General features: G+C 39.3%; 1 protein-coding gene across 1 annotated transcript in view; it reads right to left on the reverse strand.

The window, feature by feature from the left end:
- The window catches only part of ezrb (ezrin b), a 41723-nt gene extending 21898 nt beyond the window's left edge, over window positions 1–19825 (reverse strand). The window contains exons 1-3 of the mRNA XM_084736895.1: window positions 19587–19825; window positions 9430–9513; window positions 232–327 (exon numbers count right to left, since the gene is read on the reverse strand). Of these exons, the coding sequence (XP_084593021.1) occupies window positions 232–327; window positions 9430–9513; window positions 19587–19598 (192 nt within the window). The 5' untranslated portion in view covers window positions 19599–19825. The remainder of the gene's footprint in view (window positions 1–231; window positions 328–9429; window positions 9514–19586) is intronic.
- Window positions 19826–22328: the final 2503 nt, after the last annotated feature.

Below are 22328 nucleotides of genomic sequence, written 5' to 3' on the forward strand. Positions count from 1 at the left end.
TGAAGGGGGAAAAAATGACATCATTACCCTGAAAAACAAATCATACAACTTATGTGGTCTAATTCTTAGGAGTATTTATAATGATGCATGACTGATTTTAGTATTATATAATGGACATAATGGAAATGTTTTTCCTCCAATCCTAATGACCTAATACCCTTAATAATTTGAGCATTTAAAAGACAGGAGACAATATAACAACAAATATGTATTTTTAAACCTGGGTCTTACCTTTTTGTCCAGTTTTAGCCAAGTGTAGTAACCTTTGCCATCCATATACTGAAGTCCGAAGTACCAGACCTCACGTAAGCCAATGGTTTTCACCACCTGCACAGAGAAAAGGAATTAGCCCACAATAGTGCTGCAACACACAAGATTATCTTCCTTAGCAATTAATGTAATTGCTCATTTTTTGATTAATCCATTAATCTTTTGGTCAATGAAATGTAAAAAAAAAAAGTGAAAAAATGTCCATGATATCTTCCCCAAATGTCTTGGCCCAAACTCAAAGGTATTCTATTTACTGTGCAACAAATCTTCACTTTTGACAAGCTGGAACTTAGGGATTTCCCTAAATTTGACCAGATGTAAGACTGGATTACTCTAAAGAATTTACAACCTGCTCTTCCAGGAAAACAGAAGAGACGGTGATGTAAATGCAGAAGTCAATAAAAACACACCTCGAAAATCAATGAGGTTATTTTTCCAATAAATGTAAATGACTCACTGATGGTGTTCTTCCAGCAGAGTGAGGAGTTGTGAAAAGGCCTTTGAACACTTAACAGACGCTGGCAACGGCTGGAGAATCTAACCTTAAGGTGACATACTCAGGTACCACACTAATCTGGTGAACAACACTCATAGTATTACACATTCCCAGGCCTGAGTATGGACTTGGCTGAGGTAATGATACAAACCACATTTGACTACTGCCAGGACAAATAAAAGTAAACTCTGAAACACTGCATGTTTGTTGTCTGAAGCAGTTTGGCAAATATATGATAGAGTCTGGACAGAGAGACGGATGCAAATTAGTACCAGCCAAATGCTGGTAAAATATACAAGTAGCTGGTAGATTTGCTTCACTCACCAGCCCAAAAAACACCAGTGATCTGTTGGGTGGGTGGTAAAACCTGACCATTCACTTGCCATTTGGCCAGTGGACAAAACACATAATTTTGGACCCTTCGTGGATGGTTACAACCGCTAAAACACTCCAACTAAGGATTGCTTTCATTATCAACCATTATTTAAATGATTATCAATTCTTATGATTATCAATTGGTCAATAAAATGTCAGAAAATGGTGAAAAATGTTTTTCACCATTTTCTAAATGTCGATGTGACATCCACAAACTGCTCGCTTTATTTGAGTAAATATCTAAAACCAAATTGTTTGATTTTCTATCAGTCAAACAGGGCTGAGCTGAATGTTTTAAAGCTTCTACCGTTGCCATGGTAACTGAAAACCAACTCAGTATTTGAATAATATTTGGGGTCTTTGAAAAGAGGAAGGAGACGTTGTCTCACATACACCTGCACATGACTACACAGAAAAGCAGCCTCCTTCTGCTCTATGTGTACAAATGTGCAAGCTCGACCCTCTGTACATGCTGTGGCTCATTCACAACTACAATGTTAGCAAAGCATGCAAGTAAATGAGTTTGAGGAAAGTATGATAGCGTGTGTTGAGGCAACGAAGACAACTGAATACTTACAGCTGACAAGCTGGAACTTCTTAAGTTTTTACATTTGTGCACAAAAAATTACATAAACGATTGTCAAACGGGCTGAAGATTAATTTTCTGTCAATCAGCTAATCAATCGGTCATTTCACCTCTAATTGGCACCTTTATCAATGAGGAATGATGCAGATATGTGAGACTAAAGACTTTGATTGAAGTTTATTAGGCTAATCTGCCAAGGAAGGCAACATATTGATGACCAAATTAAAACAATGTCGTCAAATTTCATATTTCCTGGTAATGGCCAGATTTTTCGATACCACTTTGCTAAATTAAGTGTTTCCTCTTCTTGCATTTGAACTGCTGTCTGATGCAATATGCCACAGCACACCAAGAGCATGATGTGGCCTGATCTTTAACAAAGTGGTCCTATTGTTTGACCAGTGAGGAGGAGGAATAGTGTATAACGAGGGCGTGCTGCATGACCAGCATCCTGTCTCTGACTCCAGGAACAGACTGAAAAGCCTGAAGCAAGGCGGTGGTGGGTGAATGGAAGGGGGGGGTTTGCTCCAACTTACAAGGCTGTTACTTTCTGGCAAAACTGCAGCTCCCCAAACTCCTCATTATTAACGTCTAAAAGGCAGATTATGAACCCAGTTTTAATTTCAACCGCACTGGAAACACTTTTTCACATCAGCAATTTGAACTTTTTTTTTTTCAACCAGCTTCTGTGCAGCTGCGGCAGAAAGTTAAAACCCAGTTATAGATCTGGAATAATCACTTGTGCTGCAGGAGGAGCTACCATTTTCCACTGGCTTCTGAGGAAAAACCTCAACGACCAGAAGCTCTTTATGGTCTTCAGAGAAGCCGAGCAATTTTCCAGCAGCGTCGTGTAGGAATTCATGTTTTTGTGTGGAAGTGTGTGCGCCGGTAAGTGGGACAATCTTTGTACTGGGCCCTTTCTGAATACATCGCTGCCAAATTCCCCACCCTGTCATCAGGTGAGGTGTTAAGTTGCCTGGGTGAATCAACACGCTGGCACTCTCTGGCCAAGCCCAGTCCCTGTGATAAGCTGCAGCCAAGTTTAAAATTAAAATCAAACTACTCAATCTGACCGGACGACACAAAATACAGGGCAGGCTGACCTGTGGAAGTTAAGATGAATGGCTTTGATTTTGGAACTTTTTCTGATGGATTGTATTTACTGCAGCAGCAACAACAAGCACTCGAAGGGGGCTGAAATGAGAGAGAACTAAACTCTAACCCTGCATCTCACCTGTAATGAAACTTAGAAAACAATCAGTCCTTTCATGCTGGTTTTGCTTTGGGGTCTACAGAGTGAGGCACAAAGAAACAGAGTGGGCTACAGATACAGAACTGAACTATTTTCTCAGGGTATAAACTACTGTGGAGAGGCTTTGTACAACCTCTGCACTGTTAGGGAGGTAACAGTTTTCATACCAGCTTCAACAACATTGTTCTTCACTTGACAAATAAGCAACTAGCTTTGCCATACATGTTATGACCACCTGCTGCCAAAGACTACTGAAAAAAATACAATTCATTAGAGGAGGATTAAATCTGAATCTGGGTACACAGGTTCAGTAAACTGACATCGCAGCAGGTTGGCTTAGCAGGTTGCCTTCACTTGAATGGGTCGCTTGGTCCCTCTAATCAGCGTCAACATCTCCAAACACTGCCGATATTCATTCTATCTAAGATTATTGAAAACAGAACAATACAATGCAAAACTACTACCACTACTTTTGAGTAGATACCATGCAGAATGCAATTTAAAAGCTGCAATGAGTTTTAACTGGTTATGAAACAGTCTAAATTTATTACTAATACTAGAGGTATTAGTATGATGATTGCCTTTTTCTATATAGTTGTTCCTAATGTCACCACCACCCCTGCCGGTCCCCAGATGTAGGTCACTACATTTTGCTAAGGACTTAGTGGGAATTTCTATTTGAAACATCCAGAAAACAACGTTTTTTGTTAAGATCAACACTTGCCCTTTATGTCTCCATGAGCTTCCTAGCTAATGCAGATCACAAGAGAGAGAGTTTTTGCTATAGGTCTGATGTTGCTGACTAAAACTCTGCAAACAGGATTTAATGGCCTCCTGCAACATAATTCACTGTTGACACAATCTTACTTTTAGTTTATAGGTATATAACATCTCCTGACAGCCAGCAACCACATACAAAAAGGTTATAACTAACCATCTACAATAGGCACGAGAAAATATCAAAGACTTTTGACTTTTTTCCCCTGGGAAAGTGGCCGATAAAAAAGGATAAAAGTTGCATGATAGCATCAGCATCATCTCCCCTACATAAACTGTATTCATTTAACTTTGTTTCCCTCTATATTATACTCTATATTTCCACACTCCTTTTTGCAAGCTGTTATAAGCAGATGAACAAGTCTACTTCGTTCTGGTAATGATTAAAAACCTGTAACCTGGTGAAACATTTGCAGGCAGGTTGGTTCTTATGAACACTGTTGCCACCCTCTTCAGACTCGCTTCAAGTTGAAGGAGCAAAAGTTGCAGTGCCACATAGGAACAGTCAGCATGACGTCAGACTTACAGCGATCTGACAGAGAGTGAAAGTTTCTCTGCCTGGTTTATGGGAGCTCGGGCCCTGTGGTGAGAGAGAGGAATGCCACTGGGCTGAAACAGCATTACGCACTGCATCCTCTCCGGGCTGAATAACGAGGCTGAAGTCCTCCAGCGACTGAGGAAGGGAAGGGAGGGGTTCACCCAGTCGGGCCCCAAAGAGGGACCAGCACAAAGACTGTGTTTCGTGGTGGTGGTGGTGGAGGGGCAGCGGGTACTGGCCCAAAGGAAATGCGTCTATTACTGTCAGACCACACATTAATTGTGAGTGAACCGTAAAGGAGGCATCACAAAGCCCTTATTTCAAAGTTTAATCTCTAAGAATAGATCTGCTGCAGTCCTACAGGGGAGAAGAAAAGCCATCATGTAACATGTTGCCTCTCTTGACTTGGAGCGGCTTTGCAGCAATTTCTGAATGCGGCTTTGACATGTGGATTGGGCGTGTAAGAGAACTAGTTTCATATTTTGACACCTGCCAGATTATATCGACTTGGATTCAGTTCAAGAAGACATTGTTGGAACTGTTTCAAATGTTGCCATGTTTTCAGCTGTTCAACATACACAAGATCCTCCTCCTGCTGTAAACCAATCCAAACCAGCTCTCCAGGGACTGAAGCTACAACTTAAAGGTACAGTTCATCCTACAATAAAAAAAACAAGTATTTTTCATCAGGCCTGTTAAGCCATTTATTCATCTTGACAGTTTTGTTGCAAGTTGCAAAGTTTTGGAGAGATCAGCTGTAGAAATGTCTGCCCCTTCTCTAATGTAACGGACATAGATGGCACTAAGCTGCTCAAAGCAGAAAAGAAAATACATCTGAAAAACAGCAGGGTCTCTTGCCAGAAATTGCAACCCCATTACTCAAGATAATCCATGCAATTTCAAGTAGAAACTTCTTTTTCAGTAGATTCTACTGCAGAAAAAAATAAGTTCCAGTAGATTCTACTGCAGAAGAAAGTAGTTTCCTTTTTTTTGTGCAGGAACTACTTTCCTTCTAGTGTAAAGACAGAAGCTCTGGTAGATTCTACTGCAGTAAGAAAGTAGTTCCAGCAGTTTCTGCCATAGAAAGAAAGTAGTCCCTACATATAACTGCTAACAACAAGGTCTGTGGATTATGTTGAGTAACAGAGTCCTGATTTCTGCAAAGAGACACTACACAACAAGCTGAGTGCAATCTAGTTTCAAAAGCAGACACACATTTCTACAGCTGATATGTCCAAAACTCTGTCACTCACACCAATGGATAAATAGCTCTACAGGCCAGACAACAAATATGTATTTTTGATTTTGGGTTGAACTGTCCATTTAAAACCTTTCAAGACCACATTAATATGGGAAAGAACATCTGGAGGTTGGGTGACGCAGTGAGAACAGACAAAACTAACCAGTACAATACAAACTGCAATTAATTGCAGTTAAGGGCAAAATAAAATGAGCAGCCATGTAAAGTCATATGAAGTGAAACTGTACGAGGGTGTGTAGGGGAGTGGCAGAAGTTCCTCAGAGCGAGTTTAAGGGCGGCATTATAGGGACTAAGGCTATGATCAGTGCTGACCACACGGGCCACACCAGGCCTCACACTCGCCCTGAAAATGAGCTCACTGCTGTTACTCAGCATTTCCACAGAACCTGTTTAACACTCTGAGAGTGTACTCCTGTGTCTCTACAGCTGATTATTGCCAAAGCAGCCGTTTAAGACGAAATCAGGCTGCTGACAAGACTTCAGGGACACGACCACTAAAATCTAAAAGCCAGGTTTGAAGCTTTGTTTTTAGGCTTCTTCCCAGGCTCAAAATAGTCAATTGTATCTCTGCACTAAAATAGAGCAATGAACTGTCTCTGACACCATAACATGAAGTGAATGATTATCTGTGGCACACCCCACTGCGAGCCACTTTAACAAGTAGGCGGGAGAATTCACCAACACCTATAAATAGAGAGATGTCAAAGGCTAATATCTGGGTCCTCGGTTATTCCTACCTCAAACAAAACTACACATTAGTAGGTTTAGAGCAGTGGCCCCGCTGTTTGATAGTGCTGGCTTGGTCAAAACAAGCCAAAAAGTATCCATTTCTAAATATGGCTATTATTCTAGCTGGGTTTTTTTTGGGATATTTTGCTCAATATGATTGTATTCATATGTGTTTTTGGCCTAAAATTTTCACAGTGCTTCTGACATGACAAGTGAATCCCCTGACACACAGTCAGCTACAGTTGCTATTGAAAAACGAGTTATACAGGAAGTGGCTAAAACAATGCGTTTCCTCCCCCGGGGCTGTCAAAGAGCCTCAGAGGAGCTCACACTAATGACATGTCATCCACATTTGGATTTAAGGTACTGAGCTTCACAATAGTACTTCACAACAAGAGGAAAAATGGAAATTCAAAGGACATTTTGCACTTAACAATACTTGTAGTGACCAGTAATAGGAACCACATGGGTCAAGGATAAAACACCAAATACTACCACTTCTAGTAATTACATAACCACATCAGCTGTAAGGGACAAACATTAATATGCTAACTAACGTCAACATTCAATAGGATGAATCACAATGTTTGTTTACAGTAACTTCTGGGTGGAATACCCGTGCATGTTATTTCAAAGTGTATATATATTTTATGCTTTCATATCCCATAAAAACACTTTCACAAATATTAGGTTGAAGACCTTTTCTATCTGCACTTGCGCACACAGAGCCATCCTCACCAAAACTCAAGAAGTAGCCTTGTTAAGAATCTACATACGATGCACTTTTTATTTATGCTGTAAACGTAACTGCAGTGAAACAATCAGACAACAAACACTTTATCTGATTCACCAGCTTTCTTGCTACCAACGCTCTCTCTCTTCAGTCATTCTCTACCTTGTTTGATCACCACTGCGCACAGTCTGTCTCTCTCTCTTAAACAAAAGGACATGAACCAAAGGAAGTTGTGGTGTCTCTATTTTTGCAGCATTAACTGCAGCCAGACCCAGAGGTCAAAGCTGGATACACAAAATAAGCCAAGCAAGGACACAACTGGGAGAGTATCATTGTTTTGTCTGTGAACTCTGCCCTGATAGCGCTCGGTTTCACAGATATTTCAGGCTAAGTTAGTCAGACTGGTGGTGAGATGTCCCTGTTGGCTGTTTTTTTCACAAACACTTGTAATGCAATATGATAGCTTGGTCCACCTTGTTTAACTATAGATCTTTAAATATTTGAGTTACACCTGAAAATGACAACACAAATGAACACGTTTGCTGATTTTACATATCTCTTTGATTAAAATCAACTGCCAGTTATCTACCCAGCCGATACACACCCGCTGAAACAGCTAACAACAATCAGTTTGAGGTCAACTGATGGTAGCATTCATTTATGAAAATAAACCAAACGTGTACATAATTAGTATTTTACTATAAACAATATGCTTTTTCTGAATAACCATTTACAATAAGATATATATTGAGATTTTGTAATGGTGCCAGTTGGGACAAGGGGATCATTTACAATAAATCATGTCACAAATTAACAATCAGTATATATATTAGCTTGAGAGGAAATTCTTTATGTTTCCATTATTGCGGCCACACCTTTCACTCTGCACTGAGACTGTAACTTCCTCACCCACGACTTACAGTCAATCATTAGTTTTAATAAATGCCACAAATTCTCTTTATTCACTGGCTAACTGCATTTTTTCATTACAGGAAACCATTTATAATAGTCCCTGAACCTCAGCGGATAGACAGAGACTGATAAAGACGCTTGAAGCCAGGAGCTCCTGTAATCTCGTCTGTAGGAGATAACTTTTCAGACCTGGATGTAATAAATGGAAAGAGCTTTGGAGGGATGATAATGAGGCCTGGCACTTTCTCCTAACACAGATCTCTCTCTGTGACATCAGTCCAGTTACACGATGACGAAAGCTGTAGCAGTTTGTAAAATGTTTGCGCAAGAAACACTTTATTCTATAAATCTCTTGAGCACCAGAAAATTGACTCACAATTTGTCTGTATAGAATTTTAGTTGATGAAGGTTTGAGAACCAAAACATTGTCAAACAATACGATTTCTCGATTCTTTTATAGTAAAACACTTTTTAAATACATTTTTTATTAAAATTAAAAAAAAATCATTTAAAGATATAGTCCAACATTGTGAGAAATGTGCTTATTTCCGTCCCTTCAATAGTGAAATGAAAGATTGATACCACTCTTACATCTGTGCATTAAAGAATTAGCCACTGATTAGCTTAGCATTAAGACTGAAAACAGTCAGAAACAGCTAGCCTGGCTCTGCCTGAAGTTCACAAAACCCACCGGCCAGCACCTCTAAAGCTCACTAATTTTAATCTGTATGTGGGAAAAAAGACACTCTTCTCTGTTTCATGGAGAGTTATGTGCGGGACTATTTCTGGGCAGAGACAAGTAACTTCCTGGAGTCTCAGCTCATTGCCGGGAAAACAGTCCCAGCAGAGAAAAAGTTCCTCACACAATCCCGTAAAACTTTACACTGAAATTTTTGTACTAGTTAAGCAAATGAGACATGTAAAGTTGTGAGCTTTGGAGGTGCTGGTAGGCAGATTTTGATACCTCTGGACAGAGACGTGCTAATTGTTTCCCCCTGTTTCCAGTCTTTGTGCTAAGCTATGCTAACAGGCCTCTGACTCTAGCTTCATGTTTATTGTACAGACATGAGAGTAGCTTTATACTTCTCAGATAACTCTCACCAAGAAAGCTAATATGAATATTTCCCAAAATTATATTACCCAAAATATTTCCCCCCGATTGCTTCATTGTATCATATCTACATTGTACTTGCTTCATGGGGCACATTTTTGGGAACCACTGCACTAGGCCATGATTGGCTGACTTAATTTAATCTTTCTATAAAAATGACTTAACTGAAAAACTAAAATCACAAATTGTTGCGAAACACTTATACATCATCTTGTTTCCAAAACCTCTTTTTTAAACACTTTATTTATAAACATTTTTCCATTTAACATACAAGACGTTGACATATGTTGTCATCTCAAGTTGCAATTATGTCCAAAACCTTTCAAGAGTGATTTTGACAAAATATTTATAGGTCAACACTGATGCTACAGAACTGATATGCACTGTACCTGGTCAAACAGCTGTTTGCCGGTGGTGCTGGGCTGGATGGCAAACTCCAGCTCAGCGTCCATGGTGGTGACGCGAACATTGACCTGTGAAAAAACACAAGAAAACAGGAGTTCAAAAGCTGACCCAGACCAACAGGGAGACTCTCATAGGTAAGGACCAATATGTGGTAAAGCATGCTAAACTGCAGAGCACTGCTTTGGTGTTTTTTTTGTGTGTGTGTGTGTGTGTGTGTGTTTGGTAAGGGGGTGTATTTGCAGAGTAAACACACAGGGCTCTGTGTTTATCGCTGCTTTCTCAGAGCCAAATGGGTTGATTGAAGGGAAATCTGCTGCAAAACCTGAGGTGTTTTTGGTAAGAAAACTGAAATAACAGCTCTCACTTTTGATTTTAAGGACAATATTAGGGTTGCAACTGACGATTATTTTCATTGTCTGAAGTCAGACAATGTCAGAAAATCGTGGAAAATGGCGGTCAGTGTTTCCCTAAACCCAAGATGTTCTCCTCAAATGTCTTTTTTTACTCCACAGTTCAAATATATTCAGTTTAGTCATACAGGAATCAGACAATTTTGATGTTTTTTCTTTAAGAAGTTACTTAAACCAATCAATCATTTATCAAAACAGTTGACAACTAATTTATTAGTTGGCAACTAATTGATTACTGGTGGCGCTGCAATATATGAAGAGTTAAGAAGTGGCATATTTAACACTAATTCCACTTCTAATTCACCAAGCTCAAAAGAGGCACTACAGGTGTTATTCTGGATGGACAGACTGAAGAGCGGAAGACTAAAAGATGGCAGCCACTTCAGTCATTCACTCCCATTCACAGAGAAAAGGCATGTCTTTCAGTTCTTTGGTTAATGATTGATCAGAAGGGCCTGTGCATACAAAAAAAGGTTGTCCATCTAACTGAAACCTGCCCCATGAGCAGCGAATCTTAATGTCCACTCACAGGGATCCACCCCAGTGATTAATGTGTGATTTCAAAACCATTACAAATAGCATGACTGGTGAGCTGTGTAGAATAATGAGAGTTGACGTCAACCCTGCCTCATAATGGAGAGAAACAATATTCTGTATTGTAAGGTTTGGTTAGTAATCAGCAAACGGCATCTGAATTTCACACAAAGGCCATACAACAATGCACAAATATTTACAATAGCTGCTTTGAGGTAATGCACAGACTGAGTCTCTTTTCTGTGGGTATAATGTCAAATGTCTCTGGTATTTTGCGGGGGTTATGGAAGTATTGACTGAACTTATTAATACTCAGTGAAAACCATACAAAGAGGTTGGTGGACACAGGGTGAAGACAGAGCGAGGCTGCAAACAGAGCCCTCCAGTGACATCTTTCATCTCCGGCCCATTGTGAGCCTCAGCGGTAAGCAAATTCAATGACGCCCACTGGAAAAGGGATGTCTGGGCTGCAGCAGTGACTATCTGGTGACTCAGAGCTTCACTGACTCTTCTGAAGCTACACACGCTGAGCGACTAACTGACAGGCTTAAATCCTGACAGAGAAGGCAAATCCAATCACAGCATCAGGTGGAAAGCACCTCACATCACGGTGCTGTCCAGGATATTGTAAGAACACAGTAGTCTAGACAGTGGATATTCAAGGATGACCCACTTTTTTTCATCCATGTGTCCGCTGCTTTGAAGGGAGGTTAGCAGAGGTGACTCACGTGGGATTAAAACTCAGGATTAGACCACAACCAATATTATTGGCCCGATATTTACCTGTTACTGCTATATCGATCTATATTGATATTGGCATATATATATACTTTGTTTGTTTTTGCTTTATAGTCAGAATTTTATGCATATTTGATCCTTTTTCCCATTTCAGGTTTTAGATATATATATACACTACTGGTCAAAAGTTTTAGAACACCCCAATTTTTCCAGTATTTTATTGAAATTCAAGCAGTTCAAGTCCAATGAATAGCTTGAAATGGTACAAAGGTAAGTGGTGAACTGCCAGACATTAAAAAAAAAATGGTAAGGCTACCCGAAACTGAAAAATAATGTACATTTCAGAATGATACAAAAAGGCCTTTTTCAGGGAACAAGAAATGGGTTAACAACTTAAAGGTGTTCTGCAGCAATGGAGGCTGATCAAGCCTTGAAAGTTGGTGCTACCAATTCCTACAGGTGTCCCAACCTTTCTTGATTCCTTACAATCCCCTCTGTCTGCATAAAAGTAGTATTTGATCACACTATGGTACCATACCCTCATGAGCATTACTTGAACAGTATTGTACTGTAGAAAGTAGTTTGTTGCTATAAAAATGGCAAGAAAAAGGCAATTAACAATGGAAGAGAGACAGATCATCATAACACTTAAAAATGAAGGTCTTTAGGTGTCAGTGAGTATAGTTTCCTTCACCATCAAAAGGCACCCAGAAACTGGGGGAAACTCTGACAGGAGGTCTGGCAGACCCAAAGCCACAACAGAATCACAAGACAAGTTTCTGAGAGTCAACAGCAGGATTTTTGTACGCCGTGGAGTAGACGAAAGGATGGCTACCACAGTATTCTGCAGAGCCATGCAGTAACCTCTGGTATGCACCCAATAGGTCAGGAATTCATCCTACAGCAAGATAATGACCCAAAACACAAGTCCAAGCTATACCAGAACTACCTTAGGAAAAAAGAACAAGATGGTAAGCTTGAAAATATGGAGTGGCCAACACAGTCTCCAGACTTAAACCCCATCGAGCTGGTTTGGGATGAACTGGACAGAAGAGTGAAAGCAAAGCAACCTACAAGTGCCACACATTTATGCGAACTTCCGCAACAGTTGGGAAGAACTTTCTGAAGAATATTTGATTTCCATTGTAGAAAAAATGCCAGGCTGTTATATCTGCCAAAGGTGGCTACTTTGATGAATCAAAAGTTTAGAATACATTTGTTCTATGCTTTCATTTCAGAGTACAATGAGACATTAAACTGCATAATTCTCAATTAAAAAAAATGGAAAAATTGGGGTGTTCTAAAACTTTTGACCTGATATCATTTAGGACAAAAAAGTTTATCGTTAAACTAAAATATCCTGCCTCCATCACATATCTTTGTTCCGCCCCTTTTCACTATGTGCTTCAATGGCTGTTGAGCAAGCTTGGCACCTCAGTCAACCTCCTCCTTTCCTGTTTCCAGTAGTATGCCTGACAGTCAATGGACAGTATCGACACCAGCCCCAAAAATCCAGTGCTGGTCGAGCCCCACTCAGGGTCCATGGCAAAACACACACACAAAAAATAACTCAGGTCCACGTAGAGTTAGTCGTTCTGTTCTGTAATGCTACATGTGCATACAATTTGTAATGTTTGGAGTCAACTGTCCAACAGAGCGACTTATACCAGCTTCAAGTCCAGCTAAAAAGCAGGGGAAGGAGGGGGAACACTGCATTTACTTTACCCAGCAAAACAAAGGTCCCCTTTCAGCTGCAGTGCCCCAGCAGACCCTCGCTATCATCATCTACATTCAGCTGCAGCCAGATTCACAAAAAATGCCCCGAATATACAGCAGAAGTGATCAGAAACAGCTCTGTTAAGTGTTATTCTGAGGCTTCCCTTGTTTAAAAAGTGACTGTATGATTTGATAGCACTATCTCTGACAGATTCTGGATGCTCCTCTCAACATCACAGCCTTTTATTTACAGCAGTTACAGATGGAGCACCTAAAAAAACACACCCTAACCAGCAGAGAATGGAATATGTGAATGTATTGGAGCAGACGAGCCAACAGAAACCACTGAGTGAGTGATATCTGATCTCAAAGTAAGTCCTCCCAACGGTAACTCACAATAAACTGAGGCCATTCACAGCCGTAAAGAAAACATGACACATATGCTAAAAATATACCAGGCAAAGACCCAAGTGTTCCACAATGAGCAACTTTAGTCAGAGGAAAGTACAGGCGTTCATATTAACCATATAAAGGCCTGCTTCACGAGTCATAACAGTCATAACTGACTCAATCATCTCGGCTACAGGAGCACTGGTTGAGCATATACATATTTTCACACTCTTGGTGGAAGGTACAAAACTCTGGTAACCAAGAAACAATAGCAACAAGCTCTATGGTAACACAGGTGATGCAGAAGAAAAAGTCAAATGAAAAGTTTCATATGAGTCTATGAACACAGCTACAGCCAGCAGTCAATTAGCTAAGTGTAGCATATAGACTGGAAAGAGGTGGCAAGCCTCTGTCAAAAGGTAACAAAAATCCACCTGCTGTCACCTCTAAAGCTCTAAACCTCTAAAGTCTACAGTAAAAATGAAATTTTGACATTTTATGAGGTACTATGTATAATTAATATGTAAGGATTAAAGGTGCTGAATTCAGTTACCATAAGTTTATAACTGGTTATGAAAGTGTCTCTGTATGTCTCTGCCTCTATATGACCTGCAAAACCAAACACGACCACCTGCAAGAAGATCGGCTATTTCTATATAGTTATTCTTAATGTCTGTCACCTGGTCAGATTACCTATGAAATGAGATGAAATGTTACAGTGAATAGATTGTTAGCCAGTTACAAGTACACAGGAGAGAATTTTATTAAAATCTTTCTTCATTTTTTATTTTTTTCCACATTAAATTTTGTGCTTTTTGCTTATTAATCATGTACATCCCTAATATTTACCGAAGACACTTGAGTTGTACTGATCTTCTCAACTCTTGAAAGATCCTTGTCATGCAAAAGACAGAAACTTCACTACAGTCCCAAATATAAATGAACAAATATGAAAAAGGAAAAGGGGACAAAACTACAAGAAAGAAAAAAAAAACAACTAAAACAAATCGCTCTAATAAACCCCAGTGAGATAAACTACCGAGCAACTATAGAGCTAGAGTTCAAGTGATTAATAGATTTAACAGCATGTCAATTGGCAGAAAAGGGTACTATTCTGCAAACAAATCAATCAAGCCACTCCTCAAGAATGCCAAATATTTCCTAGTTCAAACCCCCTGAAATATAAGGACAGTCCGTCCTTCCCTGTCCCATATAATCATGAACTGAATATCCTTTCCTCAGACTTTTTCAATGGTGAGGTTAAGGAGCTGCTCCGGGTCAAGTTAAAGTAATGAGGTGGTCATCACCTCAGCAGTATAACTGTGAATAGGCTGCGCCGCATTCCTCAGTGAGGACCATTCAATATTTAACCCTCCTCATAGACGACACGGTTTTACAAGAGTCTTCTGCAATGGGAGTCTCCATGGGGATTCCACTGAAACAGTCTGAGAGCAATAAAGTCATAAACGACGGCAACTATTTGAGTCTAGAGCGGCAGTACGGCAAGGATGGAGAGGACAGGCCTGGTCAGTGAGGTCTGAGAAAGTGACATGTCTTCTCACAGGCTCTGTCAGCACGAAGTTAACCTGTAACCACTTTTGGATTTGTGAATCAGACCTCGAGGGCGTTCCAGCCATGACTGAGTTATCAATTATTGAAAAAGAACAAACAGTAACAATAGTACTGGACATGAAAAGGAAACACCCAGCCATGTTGATCGTGGCCACGCCTTGTACGTTCTGTGTCACGGGCCTGTGACACCGAGAGGAAACAGGATTCGTTTACTGCTGACAATGTCTTACTCCGATAAGTGAAACACGAGTCACACAAACACCAATACAGAAGCCTTCGCTACTCCTCAAATCTGGTCCAACGTCCCGCCGCTGGGCGTCTTGGTCCTCGGTAAAAAATAATAACTGTTGGAATGTTTGACACGATGCCAACTATCTGAGCTGAAATAATTCCGACTGGTAGGCTTCGGTGCCAGTTAGCATCACATTTAGAGCAACTTAGCACTTTTATCCTCTTTGATCTTTGCTTTTCCTGGACTACAGTTACTGCTCAACCTCATTTGATGTAAGATAACCTTTAAATGTGCAATGACCCTAAAGTTCTGTGTTAAGGATTTTGTGGTTTAGCATTAAAGCTGTAAAGATTTGTCAATTAATCCATTAATTGTAAAGTATGGAATTAACTGCCAACTATTTTGAAAATTGATGAATCATTTTGCTCCTTTTTTTCTCAGAAAAAATATCCAAATTCTCTGATTGCAGCTCAACATTTTCTTTTTTCTGCAGCAGTAATCTGATTATCTTTGGTGTATGGACAACAGAAGACATTTGGCCATGTCATTGTTTGGCTATTGAGCCGAGATTTATAAAGATCAACAGATCACTGGGTTTATACCCCAACATCATCACTTACATCATCAACTTCTTCTTTAGAAAGTCTGTATGCTATCAAGTGTGATATAACAGCCAGATGCTGCAAGTAAAAAAATACCGGCAGAAATCACAGATTCTGCTTTGGATTTTGATTATTGGAATGAAAAGCTCATTCTGATTTAATATTGAAATTGTGACACCCCTAACTGAATATCTCTATCCTGATTTCTATCTCATGCTTTAACATGGCACCATACAAATGGAAAGGAAATTAAACTTGAACAGCAACATTAATCCAATTAATTGATTAGTCAGTCCACAAAATATGAATCAGCAACTACAGTGATCATCAACATATTGTTTCAGTCATTTTTCAGGCAAAAATGTCAATTAATTAGTCTGGTTTCTGCTTTTTTTTGCCAGTAACTTGAATATCTTTGGGTTTTAGACAGTTGGTTGGACAAAAAAAAGCAAAGTGTACTGGGCTTTGAGAAATATTTTTGGACACTGTATAGGCCTAACAATTAATAAATTAATTGGGTGAATAATCTGCATATTAAATGATAGCCTAATTAAATTAGGGCTGTCAAGATAGACAAAATCAAACATGATATTTTTGAAATACCTCAAAATCAATATTGCAACTATATTGTAGGCATCAATAAAATAAATCAAGCAAATAATCATCATGTGGATATAATGACTAAGTTGGTAAAGACAAATAATAGAAGACTTAGAACAGTCTGTTAAGTTCAGATTCAGGTTACATCACATTACTGTAACGATGCCTTTAAAAAAAGGAAAAGACAGGAATTATTCTAAATCTACACTGACATCTAGTCTCATATCACAATAACAATATAATGTAAATATATTGCCCTGCCCTAATTGGAAACAGTCATTATTTTCAGTCCTAAGTTAAACAGATTGTATGTAACATAAGGCTTATCGGACTGCAGCTCTGGGTGCTGTTTCCTTTCATCCCACCACACCCTGCCTCCCACTCCTGTAATATATTTTTGGCTACAGGCTTGAGCTACTGACACTCTCCAAACCAGTAATCTAATTACACACTTTTCACAGTACTCAAAACATAAACCCCTATTTTCATATTTCACCAGCGCCGAAAGTGCGACTCGGGATTTGCGGGATTAATTTGAGAGTATGAAGCTTTCTAGAGGAAACAGCATCAAAGGGAAAACTTCATTAAAACAGATTTAGTGTCCTATTGATATGTTTCATGCTTTGTTGCAGAGTCCGTGTCGGTCGTGAAGAACTGAGCAGTCTTTCAACCACAGGATAAAATTAAAACCAAAGTTTGTATGCTTTTTTTTGATCGTCATGGAAAAGAAAAAAGTCTGACATTATCGTCCGAAAAGGCTGTTTTGTGGCAACTGGATTCGGCGCGCTGCTGCTATCAGACAGTAATGATGTCATTTCCACGGCGACGCTCATGACAACCATGAGGCCATTCTAAACAAACCGACAACACAGTTTATGACACTGACCGGAGCTTAACTCATTGTCATCACAATATAAACTGTTCTGTTCAACAGCCGCCTGTCTCTGTGGTGAGCAGCATTTTTTTTTTTTTTTTTTCACCAAAAGCTTCCCGATTTTGGTGAATTATTTTATTGTAGTTCAGTAACAGTATGTATCAGGCATTTCTGGACTTTCTATTCTGCTTTTTAAATAAGGAACAGAGGGTAGAGAGACGTTTTATTCAGTGTTTAATAAAGGAAATACGTTTTACTCATATCCACGTCTAATAAATTTCCATCCCTTTTTTCTTAATACAAGCACACACAGGCTGTTATACTAGAAATTTCCAAACAGGGAGCTGAGGGAGGGACATGTGCCATGTGTGAATATACAGCGTGCAATAGCTGGGGTGGGGCAAAGCCAGTCAAGACTAATTGAAGGCAAAAACCTGTTCAAATATTTAGGACAGCTTCATCAAATTCTGTCTTTTTTTGACTTTTGTTTTGCTCTTCTGATGAGGAGAAGTCACCAGTACCCTAAACAGTTTCACATCTTACTAAAACTCCAAGACGACTACGAGAACCCAACATTAAGTGGGGAGCAACCCCCAAATTTCAGCCTGGAAAATAACTTCAAAAGACCTTAAGAGAACCCTGTATTCATCGCAGACTCCTCGGGATATAAACGAGACATTTTCCACCCCGCTTTTGTTTATGATGTTGCACAAGTGCATAACATTACAGAGGATGATTTCAAAGATATAGAGCCTGTGACTGAATCCACCCACACTGTGAGCACACTGAAAGTGAAACAGTGCTTAACTGTGTGTCCACAACATACTGTAAGGCTCATAGTTCTTTGGAGCAAAGTGGATGATGGTCACTGAACCATATGGGACACCCCCGGGATATGAATAGAGCATGTGATTTGAGTGGCATTCCCCTTTAACACAGACCCCACTGATATTTGAGGTTTCTATGACATAATTACATCTTAATTTCAGTGAAAAATGACATTGTTCTGCTTGTGACTCTGTTTAGTTTAAATCCTCTTTTTTTTTTTGTTTCTGGCTCATTCAGAGTTTAAAAAAGTGGCCAGAAGTGGGACCAAATCATTGTTTTGCAAGTCACAAGTCTCAGGTCTTTGCAATCAAGTCCCAAGTGAAGACAGGCGGGTTCCAAGTCAAGTCCCATTCAAGTCCTAAACAAGTTATTGTATAGTCATTTTAACAACAGTGTCTCGACTTATCGTTCTTTGTACAACTTCAAATGTTGAACTACGCTGGAAGTTGTTGCGTCTTCGTCTGTAATTTTTCACCCGCACATTTTGCATTTTGCAATTTAAAATTAAAATTACCTTTGGTTTGGTTTAGACATTTTTTTTTCCGTTAGTTAACGTTAGTTCTTCACGATTCTCTCCTACAACTTGAGTGGATGTTGTCAGATTGGTTCAAACGAGGCGTATCTGGGGAATTAAGTGTCAGATATTTTCAAGTCGAAAGCCTGGAGTCCAAGTGAAGTCACAAACAGAGCTTCAACTAGTTAATTAATCGATTAGCTGTCAGCTACCAAATTAATCGCCAACTATTTTTTAAGAAAAAATGAACAAATTCTCTGATTTCAGCTTTTCAAATGTGATTATTTTATGTTTTTCTTTAGGCTTCTATGCCAGTAAACTCAATATCTTTAGGTTGTGTACAAAATAAGACATCTGAGAACGTCACCTTGGGCTTTGGTAAGCAGTGATGAACAGTGATGACGTTTTCATCATTTCGAAGACAAAATACCTAATTGATTAATTTAGGAAATGATGGACAGATTCATCAAAAATGAAAATAACAGTTGGTTGGAACTAAAGTCACAAGTCATTGGTGTTTAAGTCCAAGAGTCATCTGGAATTTTGTCAAGTCGAGTCATCAAACCTGTGACTCGAGCCTGACTCGAGTCCAAGTTATGTGACTCGAGTCCACACCTCTGTTAGAAAGATGTAAGTAAGTGAACATGTCAAATGTTTCAGCGTGTCAAATCAAGTTTGGAAGTTGAGGAAACAACTATGACAGCATCACTTTGACACTGACAATCTGTCACTCCCATAAAGTGATTTAAGGTCTTTTTTTCCCCCCAAATTCACACCAAAAAAAAAAAAAAAAAGTCACATCATTTATATCCAAATATAACCTGACCTTTCAGAATTAAACTTATCAATTTTAATATAACATTGATGAAGCTTTCACTAAAAATAATACTCTTAGATAAACAGCAGCATCAGTAGAAATATGCTCCCATTACCTGTGTCGCACTTTTACCAAAACCTTAAAGACTGTTAATTCTAGATTAATGAAATAAAAGATTAAAACTATACCTCTTTAAGGAAGTTTAATCTTCCGTTAACATTACGTGTCATGTTTCAGTGAAGCTTGACAACTTATAAAGCAGTTCCACAACAAACAGTGACTGAAAATATTAAACAAATCAAAGGGCTACTCACCGCTTTGGGCATTTTTGTGTCCTTTTCGCTGCTCTGTTTGAGGAGCCGTTAGATAAATAAAAAGTGTTTCCAGAGAAGATACGTGCTCTCCGTGTGTCTGTAGCTCTCCGTGTGTCTGTAGCTCTCCGTGTGTCTGTAGCTCTCACTGTGGCTTCCTGGAAGGAGAGAAAGAGGAGAAACGAGTTTCAGCCACTTCGGCGTTACTTAAACGCGGCTGAGAGCTGCTCGGCACTCCTGCAGGCGACAGTCATCAGGATGAATCACCGCCACGACCGACAAGCTCACTGCAGCCAGACGAAACAACACAGGAAGTGACCGAGGCTGAACTTCAAAATAAGAGCGCTCTGATAGTTTGTATCAACAGTTTACAATCTTGGCCAGAGCAAACCTTTAACCAACTCTAAACATCCTTAATTTAAATACTTAGAGCCATTAAATATTGGGTATTAAATAGCTGATTGGACTGATTCTGTCAAAGCATTTAATTTGAACTCTTAGGCAAAATGCTCAATAAAGAAGCCATTAAAAATCAATTTTCGTGCATTTCTACATAAAACCAACCAACAACAGGGTATAAACAATTGGATTATAAATATTAATTAATCTCCCCATTATCTTTTGAATTGATCACACTGAGTAGCTCATAAACTTATAAACAAAATAGCAAAAAACATCCATCACAAATTCTCAGATCTACAGTGACATCTTTCTTTCATATTTCTTGATATGTCAAACCTATATGCAAATTCCAGAAACTTACAGTAATGTAAAACATCAAGTTTTACATAAAGAGTAAATATGAACATTTAAGAGTCTATAAAAGCAGCAAAGTTTTGGCACTTATGCTTGATTTCTGCCCTTAGGCTGATTATTTTGTTTATGCGTTGTTGAACTGTCAAATATATTTTTGATATAGTAAATACTTGTTTAAGTAGGTCTATAAACATCTAAATGTAATGAAAAATATCTAAAAATTCTCAGAGACCAAAATGACACTTAAGTGTCTTACTGGATGTCAGACCCAAACTTACTCAAATTAAAATAACATTTACTACAGAAAAGCAGCAAATTATGCTCACGAAGGAAAAAGTTTTACATTTATGCTCGATATGACTGTAGACACAATCAGTTTTCTGTTCCACTGACTTCTACAAATCACAAAAAAATGCTTGGTCCCGGTACGTCATTAAACACTGATAAAATTTATAATTTCACAATAATTAAAAACCTGCTGTGTACCTCTCTGTTAAAATTAATGTAATAAAACTATAAAGTATCAGTTATTTATCTTTATTTTTCAAAATACTGCCAAACCTTTCTGTGGTTGTTCCTCAAAGTGATTTTATTCTGAAATTAAATACCGGAAGTCCTATGTTTGTCTATTTTACGTTGACACTTGAATCATCCAGGCACCAGGCAGGTTAAATATGGTACTCAACATGCCTCACCCACTGGCTATGATAAAGTTATAGTCCCCACCCTGGTCTGTTTTAGCCTTTTATTTTGACACCCTCAGTTGCTAACAAACCTACACCCCAATTCGGATTAAAGGAAGCCGTTTACACTGGAACTGCTATGTGTCGCTTAATAAAGTCGATTTAAGAGGAAAAGAAACAATGTTGCATCACACTACAAATAACCATCAATGGTCAGAGCCACTAATCCATTCATATATAACATTTCCAGGCTGTTACAAATGGAAGAAAATCTAACAAAGTGATGATTTTCAGGGTATGTTTTCACAGGCGGTTTACGTGTTATGAGTGAACCGGGTACACACCCACAGCGACAGGGAAACGAGAAATTCCACCTCTTTAATCGGCACAGAGAGAAGAGAAATGTTTCATAATAAACAAATCGTAAAACGGTTAAAAGACCCAACGTCAGTGTGTGTAAACTCAGTAAAACTCAGGCTGTAATCAGGTTTCCTTTGTGCGGGAGCTTGTTCTGTGCTGCAGTCAGACACATCCTCACTACGGCATAATCCCACTGACACCTGTTGTGAGATTTGCCTCCTTTGTGCAGAGCAGCAGAAAGTGCGCTGAAAAAGTGCGAAAAGTATGTTTTTCTTTTGCAGAGCTCGGACCTCGCTGTCACTGCAGGCAGCGACAGACCGCGTGTGCACGTTTTCAAAGTCTTACCGGATCCGAAGAGGGACTGGAGAAGAGATGAGGATTGTTCGACGGCCGCAGATTTCCCCTCCCTCTGTTCACCCAGGCGCAATATGGCGCTCATCCATCCCGCTGCCTGTAGCGCCCGCCCGGCCAATCCTGTTCCTGCTGTCACCAGTAGTCTGGTTCACAACCCAGGGTCCGGGGACCTGTAGGGGACTCTGAGGGGCTTCCCCGCCAAAACAAGGACAGTTTCATTATTACTTTGGGGACATTTTAACTGAAGGTGGTATTTCCCCACCAACAATAGTTTTGAATATTGAACCTCAACATTTACAGAACAGTGTTTGGGGGTCTTTGCCGTAAAAAACCCCCCAAAAAGAGGTCAAGACTTCTACTTGATGTTGTATTGTTGCAGTTATGGAAACACACTGTGCAAATTGTACAGTAGCCACTGTATGGTACAATGGCTTGTACTACAAGTTAACAAAGACAAGGGCCAATCTCATTTATTAGATGCTGACTCTCTACATTAATGATGATTTGACTGTTTTAGCATTATCGTAGTTTTTTTACAGTAGTTTGCTCCTTCCTAAGTCCCTAAGCCCCTTTTTTTGTTTGTGCTCTAATC

Source organism: Lutjanus erythropterus, chromosome 15 (assembly GCF_056507025.1).
Source record: "Lutjanus erythropterus isolate fLutEry1 chromosome 15, fLutEry1.hap2, whole genome shotgun sequence".
In the NCBI taxonomy this organism is placed as follows: Eukaryota; Metazoa; Chordata; class Actinopteri; order Lutjaniformes; family Lutjanidae; genus Lutjanus; species Lutjanus erythropterus.